Source organism: Salvia miltiorrhiza, chromosome 3 (genome assembly GCF_028751815.1).
Source record: "Salvia miltiorrhiza cultivar Shanhuang (shh) chromosome 3, IMPLAD_Smil_shh, whole genome shotgun sequence".
NCBI lineage: Eukaryota > Viridiplantae > Streptophyta > Magnoliopsida > Lamiales > Lamiaceae > Salvia > Salvia miltiorrhiza.
In genome coordinates this window covers 59,795,247-59,808,786 of record NC_080389.1, presented here as the reverse complement: position 1 = coordinate 59,808,786, position 13,540 = coordinate 59,795,247, and the positions used below count along the sequence as shown (strand labels likewise).

At 34.2% G+C, this 13,540-nt stretch overlaps 3 protein-coding genes across 3 annotated transcripts in view; 1 reads left to right on the top strand and 2 right to left on the bottom strand.

The window, feature by feature from the left end:
- LOC131014951 (60S ribosomal protein L38-like) overlaps positions 1–4,503 on the bottom strand; it is a 70,154-nt gene extending 65,651 nt beyond the window's left edge. Inside the window, exon 1 of the mRNA XM_057943136.1 lies at positions 4,499–4,503. The gene's annotated coding sequence lies outside the window, so the exon portion shown is untranslated. The remainder of the gene's footprint in view (positions 1–4,498) is intronic.
- Positions 2,329–5,007, top strand: LOC131014916 (probable serine/threonine-protein kinase PBL15). Its single transcript, XM_057943081.1, has 5 exons — positions 2,329–2,976; positions 3,516–3,651; positions 3,962–4,098; positions 4,185–4,308; positions 4,401–5,007. The coding sequence occupies exons 1-5, from the start codon at positions 2,464–2,466 to the stop codon at positions 4,844–4,846; spliced, it is 1,356 nt and encodes a 451-aa protein (XP_057799064.1). The 5' UTR covers positions 2,329–2,463; the 3' UTR covers positions 4,847–5,007.
- Positions 5,008–5,825: 818 nt separating this feature from the next.
- Positions 5,826–7,470, bottom strand: LOC131014952 (dolichyl-diphosphooligosaccharide--protein glycosyltransferase subunit 4A). Its single transcript, XM_057943137.1, has 2 exons — positions 7,314–7,470; positions 5,826–6,126 (listed from the first exon to the last, which is right to left on the bottom strand). Exon 2 carries the CDS (start codon positions 6,124–6,126, stop codon positions 6,013–6,015), a length of 114 nt encoding a protein of 37 aa, XP_057799120.1. The 5' UTR covers positions 7,314–7,470; the 3' UTR covers positions 5,826–6,012.
- Positions 7,471–13,540: the final 6,070 nt, after the last annotated feature.

Below are 13,540 nucleotides of genomic sequence, written 5' to 3'. Positions count from 1 at the left end.
TTAAGCGTGCTTGACTTAGAGCACAAGTAAGAGTAGTGACCTACTGGGAAGTTCGTCAAATGGTATGCAATTAAGGTCAAAATACATTAGAAATACACTAAAAATACTTGTGGGATACAAAGATATAAAAAAAAAATTATTTTTTTCGAAAAAAAAATATTTTTTTTACTCCCTCCGTCCACGAAATGAGTACCCATTTGTGGACGGCACGGGTTTTAAGAAATGTATGGAGTATAGTGTGAATAGTTTAAGGGTCCCACTTTTTTTAGTGTATTAATTAAAGAGATGTGTGGGGTACACTTGCCAAAAAGGGAAATGAGTACTCATTTCGTGGACGGACGAAAAAGAAAATATGGGTACTCATTTCGTGGACGGAGGGAGTATTAATTTTTAACGACCGAATTTTTGGTCGTTATTTTAAAAAAAAAAATTTATTTTTATTTTTTATTCTCTTTTTAACGACCGAAATTTCGGTCGTTAAAAATAAAAAATCGGTCGTTAAATTTAACGACCGAAAAAACGGTCGTTAAAACTCGGGCGACGATGCAAACAACGACCGAAAAAAACGGTCGTTAAATCGGTCGTTAAAAATATTAACGACCGATTTTTGGGTTTTAACGACCGAAATTTCGGTCGTTAGAGCCGCATTTTCTTGTAGTGTTAGCCCACTGGCCACCGGGTCCTCACTTAAGTGAAGTGACCCGGGTTCGATCCCTCTTGGGAGCGAATTGGAGTTTGGAGATATAAGGTGGATTTTGGTGAATGGAGAGATAAGGGTGGTTCTTGGAGTGGATGGGGAACTAATTACTAACATCTAACATGACTTTGCCCGATCAAAAAAAAAATAGGTTTTATGTTTGTGTGATATTCAGCAACGGCATCCCATCTCCGTTTTCTAAATATATCTAAATGATTTTTGCACGTTCCTTATTGTTCACAAATAAAAGAGAGAGAAGGGAAAAAAGCAATGCAGAAGAAACTTCCTACATCGATCAATTTGATAAATATAAGAAAAATTATAAGATAAAGTGAAATTAATATATAATTGGGAGCCGTACACGCAGTTAAATTTAACGTCATTGATAGATGATATGCATGCAGAAATTAATGACACAGAAGAAAAATGTTGGCTGAGATGAAGTGGTGAATATAAAAAATAAGGGTTAATACAATGTTTTGTGTCTTTTAACTTTTAATATTTTTCATAAAATATCCTACTTTTATTTTTTATTCAAAAATCACAAATTTTTTTAGCATTTTTTTTAATAAAATATGCCGCTATACTAAAATTCTATAACAAAAAGATGATTCAATTCGCCGGAGTTGGAGGTAGATTTCTTTTTACTCGCCATAAAAATAAATAAAAAGTTATTTCATTAATGTATCCTACATTTTTAACATTTTTCATAAAATGTTGTCAACTTTTATTTTTTATTCGAAAACTACAGACTTTCTACATTTTCTATAAAATATCACGCTATACAAAATCCAATAAATTCTACGTCATAATCTAAATCCATAAAACTTATGGCATAGGTAGTCGAATTCAATCTATATGCATTTATGCTAATTTATTTTAAATTAATTTATTATATAAATCCATCTGGTTTTAATTAACATTATGTCTTATTAATTAGACACCATCTAATTTTGATAATGTTAACATTAGTTTGATGACTCTTAATTATTGGATTCAGAGCGTCGCACTATATTCCCAAATTGCATGACACGAACTATATTGATAAAACCGCCGGTTCCTTTTTTGTGTGTGTGTGAGTTTGTATATAATTATAATAAATTAAAATGTATTATTTGAGGGTGTTGAGCTTAAAATAAATGAAGGATTTCAAGATTTAAAAAATGTACAAAATATGATGTAAAATTGAAATTATTAATTGTAGTTTGCAAAGTAAAACTTACAAAAACATGACAAATAGCTAGAAGAAAAATGGGAAATTAAGAATAAATACCATATGCTATGTATTATGTACATATTCAAGTTTGAAATATTTTGACAATATTGCAAAAATGTCGAAATTTTGAGGATAAATTTGCTATATTTTAGGAGTTTTAATATTGTTGTAGAAATATTGAAACATTGTGACAATATATGAAACAGTAGCAGTCACAATATTTCTGCATCAAGACACTTCCTATAAGACAAATGACGAAATTAAAAAAAGTTGATATACATATTATACATATCCATAACCAAAGATTAGAACAAACTTACATATATAAACCCTACTTAATTAGTAGAGTGGTTGGAGCAGTTATACAAAGAGTGTCTTATACCTCAAAACATGGCCATTATACATTTCTTGCACAAACAACATTACCCCACAAAAAAAAAAAAAAACCTCCAAAAAATACCACCACTTTAATTAATCTATATCCAATAATAATAATAATAATAATAATAACTAATAAACCAATTAATTCCTTCACCTATAATAACATGGAATGAAACACACTCCCTCCCAACTCCCCCAACATATACCATCATTTTTTTTAAAAATTAAAAAAAAAATGAAGGTGGATCCGAAATCGAAGAAGCGGCAGCAATGGAAGCCGTTAACCGCGAGGTACTGCTGCTCCGCCGACGAGCACAACATCTTCGGCAACATGAGCCGATCGCGGTCGTCGAAGTCGGAGGCGTCGAAGAATTTGACGGCGCCGGCGCAGATGCCGTCGTTCAGGAAGCTGTCGTTCTCGGACAGCAGCTTGAGGTCGACCTCGGGCAGGCTGAACGAAGACCTAGCGCAGACATTCGCCGGCGACCTGTTCGATTTCCAGCTGAGCGAGCTGCGCGGCGCAACGCAGAACTTCGCGGCGCATTTCCTCCTCGGAGAGGGAGGGTTTGGTAGGGTCCACAAAGCCTATTTGGAAGAAGGGATCAAACCGGGCTTGAAATCTCAGCCCGCTGCGGTTAAGCTTCTCAATATTGAAGGCCTCCAAGGCCACCGTGAATGGCTCGTAAGATTTTTCTTTTACTTTTTTTTTTACCCTATTTTTAACAATTTCTTCACAACTTTACCACATATTTTTTATTTTATTTATCTCACTGTCACAATACTACGATAACAGACTTATCTAATATTTACTAAAATTCGCGCCAGACGAAATTGATGCATGTCTTTGGGGATGGAATGAATATATTGGAATTTTTTTAATTTCTTAATTAGGTATGTTTGTTTTTATGTGTAGTAATTCAAGAGGGTGGGGTTTTGTAATTTTTAATATAAATAACTTTTGTATTATTTTGGGTTGAATTATTATTTTGGACAGGATTCTATAACTAATTGGAATAGTTTTTGTCTAATTAGTTGTCGGAATTGGCATGTTGGCCTGCTATACTTTTTTTTTTTTTTTGAAGCAATTGGCGTGCTATACTTGTTTGGTTGTAATTATTTGATTAGAACCATATCCTTTGGTTGATTTAATTATCTTAATAAAATGCTGAATTATTAAGCATACATGTAGGCTAACAAGTAGGAATGTTTTTGTGTTTGAAGGCGGAGGTGATATTTCTTGGGCAGTTGCGGCATCCAAATTTGGTTAAGTTGATTGGCTACTGCTGTGAAGATGAAGACAGACTTCTTGTATATGAGTTCATGCCACGTGGCAGCTTGGAAAATCATCTATTCAAAAGTAACACACACATGCATATTCTCCCTTCTTATAACAATTCCCAAAATTTTATTTTGAAATATTTTATTTCTGATTAAACTAAATTATAAGTGCAATATTCATTAATTAATTATACGCATGCCCACGTCTTAATGCGCATCCACTATTAAATTTTAGTACTTAAGATAGTTAATCCAACATGATATCTACAAGACCTTGTAAAATAATTTATTTATTTTTTAAAAAAATTTGCTCAATAAGTTGTTGGCTATATAGACTTATAGAGTTGAATGTTAATTTATTTATTTATGTGAATTTTGTGGCTATATAGGGATGTCGGTTTGTTTGCCATGGGCAACAAGGTTGAAGATAGCTATAGGCGCAGCCAAAGGCCTTGCTTTTCTACACGGCGCTGAGAAACCAGTCATTTACCGCGACTTCAAGGCCTCCAATATTTTACTAGATTCGGTACTCATTTATTTTCACAATATAAACAATTAAAGAAAAAGATTACCCCAAAATAACTAGTTGATTTATACATTACACTTTGGTAGGATTTCAATGCTAAATTATCTGATTTCGGACTAGCAAAAATGGGACCGGAAGGTTCAAACACTCATGTCACCACTCGTGTGATGGGAACCTATGGCTACGCGGCTCCTGAATACGTCAACACCGGTAATTTTCTAATTTTCTTTTTCATCAAAATGAAATATATTTTTTTGTATTTTAAGATAATTTAGATCATTTACACAATAAAAATGATGCAGGTCACCTAACCACCAAAAGCGACATCTACAGTTTCGGAGTGGTTCTGCTAGAACTCCTAACGGGCCGAAGAGCCATGGACCGGAGCCGGGCCGAAAGCGAGCAAAGTCTGGTGGATTGGGCCCGGCCCTATTTGATGAGCAGCCGAAGAATGCGCTGTATAATGGACCCAAGGTTTGTAGGCCAATACTCTGTTAGGGGAGCCAGGGAAATGGGCCTTTTGGCCCAACAATGCGTGAGCTTGAACCCCAAAGACAGGCCCAAAATGCCGGCGATTATCCAAACGCTCGAAAACATTCAAAATTTGAGGGATATGGCCATTACCAATGGGCAGTGGCCCATTACACCTAAAAACGGCAGAAATGAGACCACACTTGTTAAAGGGAGGAGGCAGAATAGCTTAGGCTGTAGAAGTGTTGCTGTCGCCGCCAGCCCAAGAACCAAATAAATTGTTATATTATTGTTATTTATATTATATATATGTGTATGTATGTCTGTACCTATATATGATATATGTTTTGATGAAGAAAACTAAGGCATGCGTGAAGTGCCCATGTAAATTATATGATATATATAAATGTGTAAGCACACTCCTTTTGCCCATTATTATTGTGGAGAGTATGAAAAGTTTGCAAAATTATATTGATATAGGAAAACTAAACAAGGGTAAATTTAGTAATTTGACATCATTTTGGCATGCAATTATGAAATATAACACTTATTCGTAGATATATAGAGTAAGTCTTCAGGTAAATGAATGGAAAGTGTTGACAAAAATCAGTGCTCACTCAATTGAGAGATTCAGTATGCTCTGTTCACCTAAAGATGTTGAATGAATTGAAAGTGCTGATTTCCATCCACCTATGTCAGCACAAGTGAAATTGCTGTGAATTTGTTAAGTTTGTTAAAGTTGTTTATAAAGGGTGCCAACCACAACCCAGAAAGGTAATGTTTTTGTGTCAATCAAGATATTAGGACTTCATATCTAAGTTGAGCTCGAGCATTACACATCTACTCTGTTTTTGTGCAAATCAAGATATTAGGACTTCATCTCCTTATTCAAGCGTCACAAGTCGCTCGGACATTACACGTCTACTTCATCGTAGTAGGCTTCTGGCTGCATAACTAAAACATAAGGGACAATCTAACATTTCCTAGAATGAATAGGGACTATGCTATGTAGAGGATGAAGTTGGTTTCACATCTTTGCCTAAGAGCTAGTTTTTATATTGATAAGGCTCTCCAATTGGCTGGGGATATACTATCAGAAAGAAGAGAGGCATGCAAAAGAATATGCAGAATCAGTGTGTGCTGCTTCAAAACATGAGCATTCGGAATGTCATGATAGATAATTTGTCTAAGGCTAGTTGTTCTAACTATCAAGAATAAGAATACGAATAATGAAAACCATTGGAACAAGAAACCCATAAGCAGAACAAAAATTTCTAAGATTATCTATGGATAAACAGTAAGGCTAGATTAATTGTCTCATCTTACAAAAAGTACTACATCACATGTATCTCCGTTCTTGAATTCCATTGTCCAAAACTTAACTGTCACATGACAATCATACAGTCGCAAATCTATGCATTGGTACTACGATAATAAAAATCCTCAGTTGCCCTCATATTTTGGGTCTGCTGTCACGTAATGGTAAGCAATCACCAGGACAAATATGAAAATACCTAGAAAGTTGGCAAAGAAGCCCAAGTCTTGATCATCAATCATCTGTTACAGAAGAACGATAAAAGTAACACCATGTCAGATTTCATAAATAACTCCACTAGATCCCTTACTACTGCTATTGGCAGTTCGCATAAGCAGCAAACACAACCTTGACAGATGTATTGGTTCTAATGTATACTATTAAAATACTCCGTAGAAAAATGTATTTGTTTCGATTGATCCACAATTTTGAATGACTTAACTTTCATTCATATAGTCCATATACTCATTTGTGGTTAATTTCATAATATGTACAGAAGTTTTCAGTTGCTCAATCCCAAGCGTCTACATTAATCACTAACAAAAGGGTTCAGTGATCCTAAACACATCCAGAAGCCTGCCCAGAACGAACTAATATCCCTCGTTATACTCATTCACGTTGACCAATTCATGGAGTAAAAAGTAAAAACCGAATCCAGTTATAAAGCGATTGGTAGGTAAGTGGCAGATTGTTATGGGAAATTAAACAACTTCAAAAGCCAAGCTTGTCACCTGCCCCATGGAAGTCCAACTTGTACAGAACAGGATCAGAACCGAAGGTAAAAAATCCACTCAATGATATCAAAGCAAATTATTTAGGAGGCACTGAGTGCCATATGTAACCAAAATTCTTATCTCTTGGCCATATCCTACAAAATTATTTATGCTATCTCTGCTCCTTGAAATATTTATGTTTTTTTTTTTTTTTGGGAAATAGTATTTTTTCATTTACCAAAAGCATGTCAAACCACCACTTACAACAAGAAAACATAGAATAAACGCCTTAGTTCACAAACATTTTATGAACTTTATGTTTTCTTTGCTCAAATGAGAATGTAACTTTTGTGCCTTTTTCCCTTTCATCATCAAAATTCTGAAATTCCAACACAGCATTATCCAATTATCAGAAACCAAAGGTTGCCTCCGCAAAATAATAATCTTTTACACAAAATACTTAATAAAAAAAAGGTCTTCTAAAGAAACTAATCAAGTCAATGGATCGGTGAATTGAAAGGAAAAAATAGTAAATCAAGAAATAAAAATCTCAAAAACAGCATAAGCCCTATAATCCAAACCACAAGAAAAACATAAACTCAACAGGTCAAGAAACTGTAATTAAATGACAAAATTTCCTAGCAATCATGAATGTGAACTTATAAAATCGATGATTTAGAATGGATTGAGAGATGAAAATGAATTGGGAATCTTACTTTGGGAATCGGAGAGGAATTGCAGAACCGGCGGCGAAGCTCAGATCTGTAGAGCTGCAGACAGTAATCGAAAAATTACCGAATTCCCGGCTAGTCGATGCTGTGAACTCTTAAATACGTAGCACAAAACGCTGGCGTTTCATAGGATGTTGCCTAACAAAAGCCTAAACGGTGCCGTTTGCCTTTTGGTATACTGGAGAAAAGAATAGCGGTGATAGTTATTTAAAATTAAAACATCATACTACATGAAACTAGGGATGGTAATTTACCCGTGGGTAATGGATACCCGTGAAAATCCGAACCTATTAGGGTGGGTTTGATATTCATTTAATATTCACGAATAGTTTCGTAGTTGCAATTCATTATCTATTTAGTTCGTTGGTATGGGTTTGGATACTTACTATCCATACCCGCGAAAAATATTCGCGAAAATACCCGCCAATTACCCGTCAAATACCCACAAAAAATCCTAAAAATATGGGTTTTGAATATACATTTGAGATATGTATGAACATATCATATCTAAAAAAAATACCCAAACATAATCTAAAGCCTAAGGCCCAACTAATTCAGCCGTTTCCTCCCAAAGCTCCAACCTAAACCTAAACTCAAACCCAAACCCAAACCCATGAATTTATAAATTTATAATTAAATTTTATTTCGCGAGTATCCAATGAATAGTGGGTGGCGAATACCCGACGGGTAGCCAGTTCACAGATACCCGACGAGTAGCGGGTATCCGTGGGTGGCGGATTTGAATACCATTTGATATCCATGGATAGTTTCGTGGTTAAAAACCACTATCCATTTAGTTCGTGGGTATGGGTATGGATAGTGACTATCCGTACCCGTCGTACCCGATTGTCATCCCTACATGAAACATCTCTCTTTTTTTTCTTAGAAAAAAAAACGCCACTTATTAAATTTTAATTCAGATATCATTTTCTAAAATTCCAATATTTTTTATTTGCAGCGCAACGATTATAACACATCCAAAATTTCGTTCATATATATATAAGGAGAATCGCCTCCAAAAATAAAGTTGTATTTTTCCGCCAAAATCATCTTATTATTTTTAGAAATAATATATTTTTTCATATATTTTGTTTATTCATTTCATCTACGATAGATTATACAAATATCTTTTTATTTATAATTTTTTTTACTCATAGTTTCATGGTACAAATGATATATATTTCATACAATAAATGTGTATATATATTTATTGATTTGAATCTATAATAGATAAGATATTATAGTCAATGAATATTCATTAACTTAATAATAATAATAATAATAATAATAATAATAATAATAATAATAATAATAATAATAATAATAATAATAATAATAATAATAATAATAATAATGGTGATGATGATGATGATGATGATGATAGGGGCAAAAACAACAGAACATGTCAGGGTGATGAAGAATTTTATCATTTGAAAACATGGGTACATAAAGCATAATTGTAATTAGCATTTTGGTCAAATTAGGGGTGAGCAAAAAATTCGAAATCGAATAACCGAATCGATTCAAATCGAAATTTTAAAATATAGTTCGATTTTTTTGGTTTTTCCGATTCAGTTCGATTTTTTTTCATAAAATATCGATTTTTCGATTCGGTTCGGTTCGAATTTTTTAAAACCGAACAAAGAAGAAAAGTTGAATATTATATATATATATATATATATATATATATATATATATATTAATGTATCGTAAAATAATAAATATGAGCTTAAAGGCGAACGACATCGTCTATATTTTTGTTAGGCAACAAACTACGAAACGCCATCACGATATTGCAATTTATTTAAATTTAAGTTAATGAGAGTAAAAAAGCAATAAAGAGTAGAGTACTCTCTAATTGATAAGATATTTCTACGCTCTCTTTGCTAGTCCATCCACAATATTGTTTGTTCCGCTCTCAATTTTCACCGCCTGAAGAGTTATTCCATTTGCTACCTATGAATCATCTGTACCTTTCTGAGTTGTTCTTCATTTCAGTAGCATACGCAACTCCTCCATTCTTAATCACCTCATTAGGGTCACGTATTAGATGAGAGTTGTCACTCTCAAGAACTAGTTTCGTGAATTCATAATCTAGGATAGTCAACTTGAACCATTCTTTAGCATCTTTGTATTAACTCAATTTAGCATCCCAACATTCGATACCTTTTTTAATTTTTTCTCATGTAAAAACCTCATATGAACTCTTCGGTCTCGAGCACTCTTAACCATCCTCCAGCCCCCATACGCCTGATTTCAACAACATTTTTTGGGTCACCCATCTAAACGAGCCATTTGTAGTGACTCGTATAATTGTTGTGATTCGTCATACTTCGTAATCAATGCATTTTCATTGGTTGATAAACATACTTTTGTTGTTCAAACCAACATTGTTGGACTATTCTTCTGTCTGAATCTCAAATCCATGAAGATTGTCAAGTATACAAAGGTCGGCCACTTTGTCATTTTATCATAGTTTTGTCAAGAAAGATCTCGTCTTGTATCCCAATTGATCTCCAAGTTTCTCATAAAATAATTATCTTGTTATTACAACAAATCAGTAATATAAAAGTTTAATTATCATACAATTTGGCCAAGTTTGTCAACTTACAACGATATGTAAGTTGTCACTCTACAAAACTAGTTTAATTTACCATATAATTTGATCAAGTTTAATTTACCATACAATGTTTGATTTTAACTTCTTTTACATAGCACATACCATTTTTACCAGTCTTACAATCAACATGCGCAACCTTTCCAATGGATCTATAGAGACGCCTAGCCACGGCCATGTAGAGTATAAACATAGTTCGGCATATATTCAAACCTAAGTGGAGGATCCTTGCACTGTGTATTACACAACCACTTGTAAAATCTCAATGCTACGTCAAAATAGGAGACGCCGTCAAGCTCGCTATGTACTCTGTGCTTGTCCCACTGTGCTTGCCAAAAGACATCGTTGTCGCGTCGTGATTCCAGATTTAAATACGTGACGTCGTCAAGCCCGCTATGTACTCCGTGCTTGCCAAAAGACATCGTTGTTGCCACGTGATTCAAGATTTGGCCATAAACTTATACTGCCTCACATATTCTTATAATGCCGATAATACTAGTACGAATCATGAAGGAGAAAATGGACGAACTCGTCAAATTAATGAAGAAGATTTCACGAGCTACTTTCAAACGCATTACGAGGATTTTTAGCCAACAGCAGACCTAAGCTAGTCCATTCACAATATTTTTTTGCTTCACTCTCAATTTTCACCGACTGAGGAGTTATTTCATTTGCAACATATGACATCAATCGTTTCAATATTCAGTGTATAACCTATGAATCCTCTGGTACCTTTCTGGCTTGTTCTTCGTTTCCTTATGACATGCAACTACTTCATTCTTAATCGCCACATAAAGGTCGCATATTAGATGAGAGTTGTCACTCTCCAGATTTAGCTTCATGTAACCATAAACTAGGATAACCAATTTGACCCATTCTTCAACATCTTTGTATATAATCAGCTAAAAAAAAACCAAAACCACAACTTGGAATTGAATAAGAAAAGAACTCACATCTCTTCTTACTTTTCAGATTATTTTTAATTCTTTGTTTCCATCCTTTTGTTTTTAATCGTGAAAGGACCCAAAATACTGTGAGATTAGCATGAAACTTATTCATTCTCAACTTCATTGACAACTTCATCTCTAGTCACCAATGCATCAATAACTGACACTACATTATTGGTTGCATCTTTAATTGTTCTTCTTGCTTCTTCATTTTCTTGAGCTTTTAGAACTGCATTTTAGTATTTTCTTATCATTCCATGTCTGCAAGTGGCAGAATTTAAACCCTTTCCAAACTGCCATGATGTAGCGTTGTTAGATGTAGATCATATACATCTCACAAATCTTTCTTCACAAATTTATGTCATCTTCTAGGACCGTAGTATTTCAATGCATTTTCATTGGTTGATGAACATACTTTTTTTGTTCAGACCAACATTGTTGAACTATTCTTTTGTCTGAATCTTGAATCCCCTAAAGATTTGGCAAGTATACAAAGGTTGGCCACTTTGTCATTATATCACAGTTTTGTCAAAAATGATCTTGTCTTGTCTCCTGATTGATATTCAAATTCCTCAAAACATAATTATATTGATATTACAACAAAAACAACAATATAAAAGTTTAATTACCATACAATTTGGCCAAATTTGCCAACTCACACTGATATGTAAATTGTTACTCTCCAAAACTAGTTTAATTTATCATACAATTTGATCAAGTTTAATTTATAATACAATTTGGCTAGTTTGCCTCATAACCTCCAGAACTAGTTGAGAGTTGTCACTCTCCAGAATTACTTTAAGTTACCACACAATTTGGCCAAGTTTAATTTACCACACATGTATGAGATGTTCTATGTGCATGGCCCATGGCCCACTCTATGATACAGTGTTCTTGGTTTTTTTTGTGGATAGTTGTCTATGTCCCTCAGCATCTCCAGAGTAATCACATCAGCTGGGTTAGTGAGAACAGCAACTGTTCCTTGATGATTAAGAAGCAAGAGAGCCTCTTGGAGAGCAGCCCTAGATTGTCGATAATTCGCGCGTGCATGCGCTAGTTCACCATCCAACTGGATGATCAGTGCGCCATCGCCTGCTATAAGCGCAACCCTCATTTCACGTCTTTTCCTATGATAAATCCCTTGAAAGTTATTCATCCGCGCAGCGTGGGCTCGAGCTGTAGCCCACCTCACCTCACCTCAAGAAAGTTGTGGAACAGACAACTACAGTGATGAGCAAGCTATCGATGTTTGGAGAACACATACGGACAGAGGTGTGCCCAGAGATATACGCCATCATAGATCCCATCAATCCTTTTGATCGAAATAGGCCTTTCGTCATCCAAGAAATATGGCCATAGTTCACAAGGATATTGCTGGATGACAAAACGATGAGATTTCAGGTGGCGGAGATTGAGGTGGAACACAAAGAGGAAAGAAAGAACAAGAGCAAGTATTTTACGAGCAAAGCTAACCATAAGAGCAACATTGTGGTTTGGCCATTATCAAGGCGTGGTGAGGAGATGGTTTCACATTTATTCGTGATTTCACCGGCTTTATTATATTGAAATAAATCTGACGTTGTTTTTTTTATTTTATCAAATATTGTTTGATATTTATAAATAACAACGATTTATTTAAATAACCCCTCATATCCATTTGGTATACCACGGTTTTTCTTTTTTTTTATGACGTCGAACAAATGCATAATCTAACAAGTTATAAATTCAAACTATTAAGAACAAATTATCTTGTTATTACAACAAAATCAGTAATATAAAAGTTTAATTACCATACAATTTGGCCAAGTTTGCCAACTCACACTGATATGCAAATTGTCACTTTCCAAAACTAGTTTAATTTATTATACAATTTGATAGCGTTGTTAGATGTAGATCATATACATCTCAAAAATCTTTCTCCACAAATTTATGTCATCTTCTAGGACCGTGGTATTTCAATGCATTTTCATTGGTTGATGAACATACTTTTGTTGTTCAGACCAACATTGTTGAACTATTCTTTTGTCTAAATCTTGAATCCCCTAAAGATTTGGCAAGTATACAAAGGTTGGCCACTTTGTCATTTTATCACAGTTTTGTCAAAAATGATCGTGTCTTGCCTCCTGATTGATATTCAAGTTTCTCAAAACATAATTATCTTGATATTTCAACAAAAACAACAATATAAAAGTTTAATTACCATACAATTTAGCCAAATTTGCCAACTCACAGTGATATGTAAATTGTTACTCTCCAAAACTAGTTTAATTTATCATACAATTTGATCAAGTTTAATTTATAATACAATTTGGCTAGTTTGCCTCATAACCTCCAGAACTAGTTGAGAGTTGTCACTCTCCAGAATTACTTTAAGTTACCACACAATTTGGCCAAGTTTAATTTACCACACATGTATGAGATGTTCTATGTGCATAGCCCATGGCCGATGCTTCCCTAAAAAATCCTCGACGGTGGGGAAATGGATCTTCATCGTGACTTTCTCATTGGCTCCAAGAATGTCGATTTTGATTCGGTTTGAACCTTAACCTTCAATTGATATTTTTTTTATTAATGTGATATCTTATTAAAATAATTGTTCATCTAGATCTGTAAGGATTATCAAAAAGTAATCATGAAATGGTTGATAA

What these genes read in the sequence shown, in the direction of transcription:
- LOC131014952 (XM_057943137.1), bottom strand. Translation starts at nt 6,126, where the DNA reads ATGATTGATGATCAAGACTTGGGCTTCTTTGCCAACTTTCTAGGTATT.
- LOC131014916 (XM_057943081.1), top strand. Translation starts at nt 2,464, where the DNA reads ATGAAACACACTCCCTCCCAACTCCCCCAACATATACCATCATTTTTT. An exon ending in CCAATATTTTACTAGATTCG is followed by an intron (nt 4,099 to 4,184) that starts GTACTCATTTAT and finishes ACACTTTGGTAG; the next exon opens with GATTTCAATGCTAAATTATC. An exon ending in TCCTGAATACGTCAACACCG is followed by an intron (nt 4,309 to 4,400) that starts GTAATTTTCTAA and finishes AAAATGATGCAG; the next exon opens with GTCACCTAACCACCAAAAGC.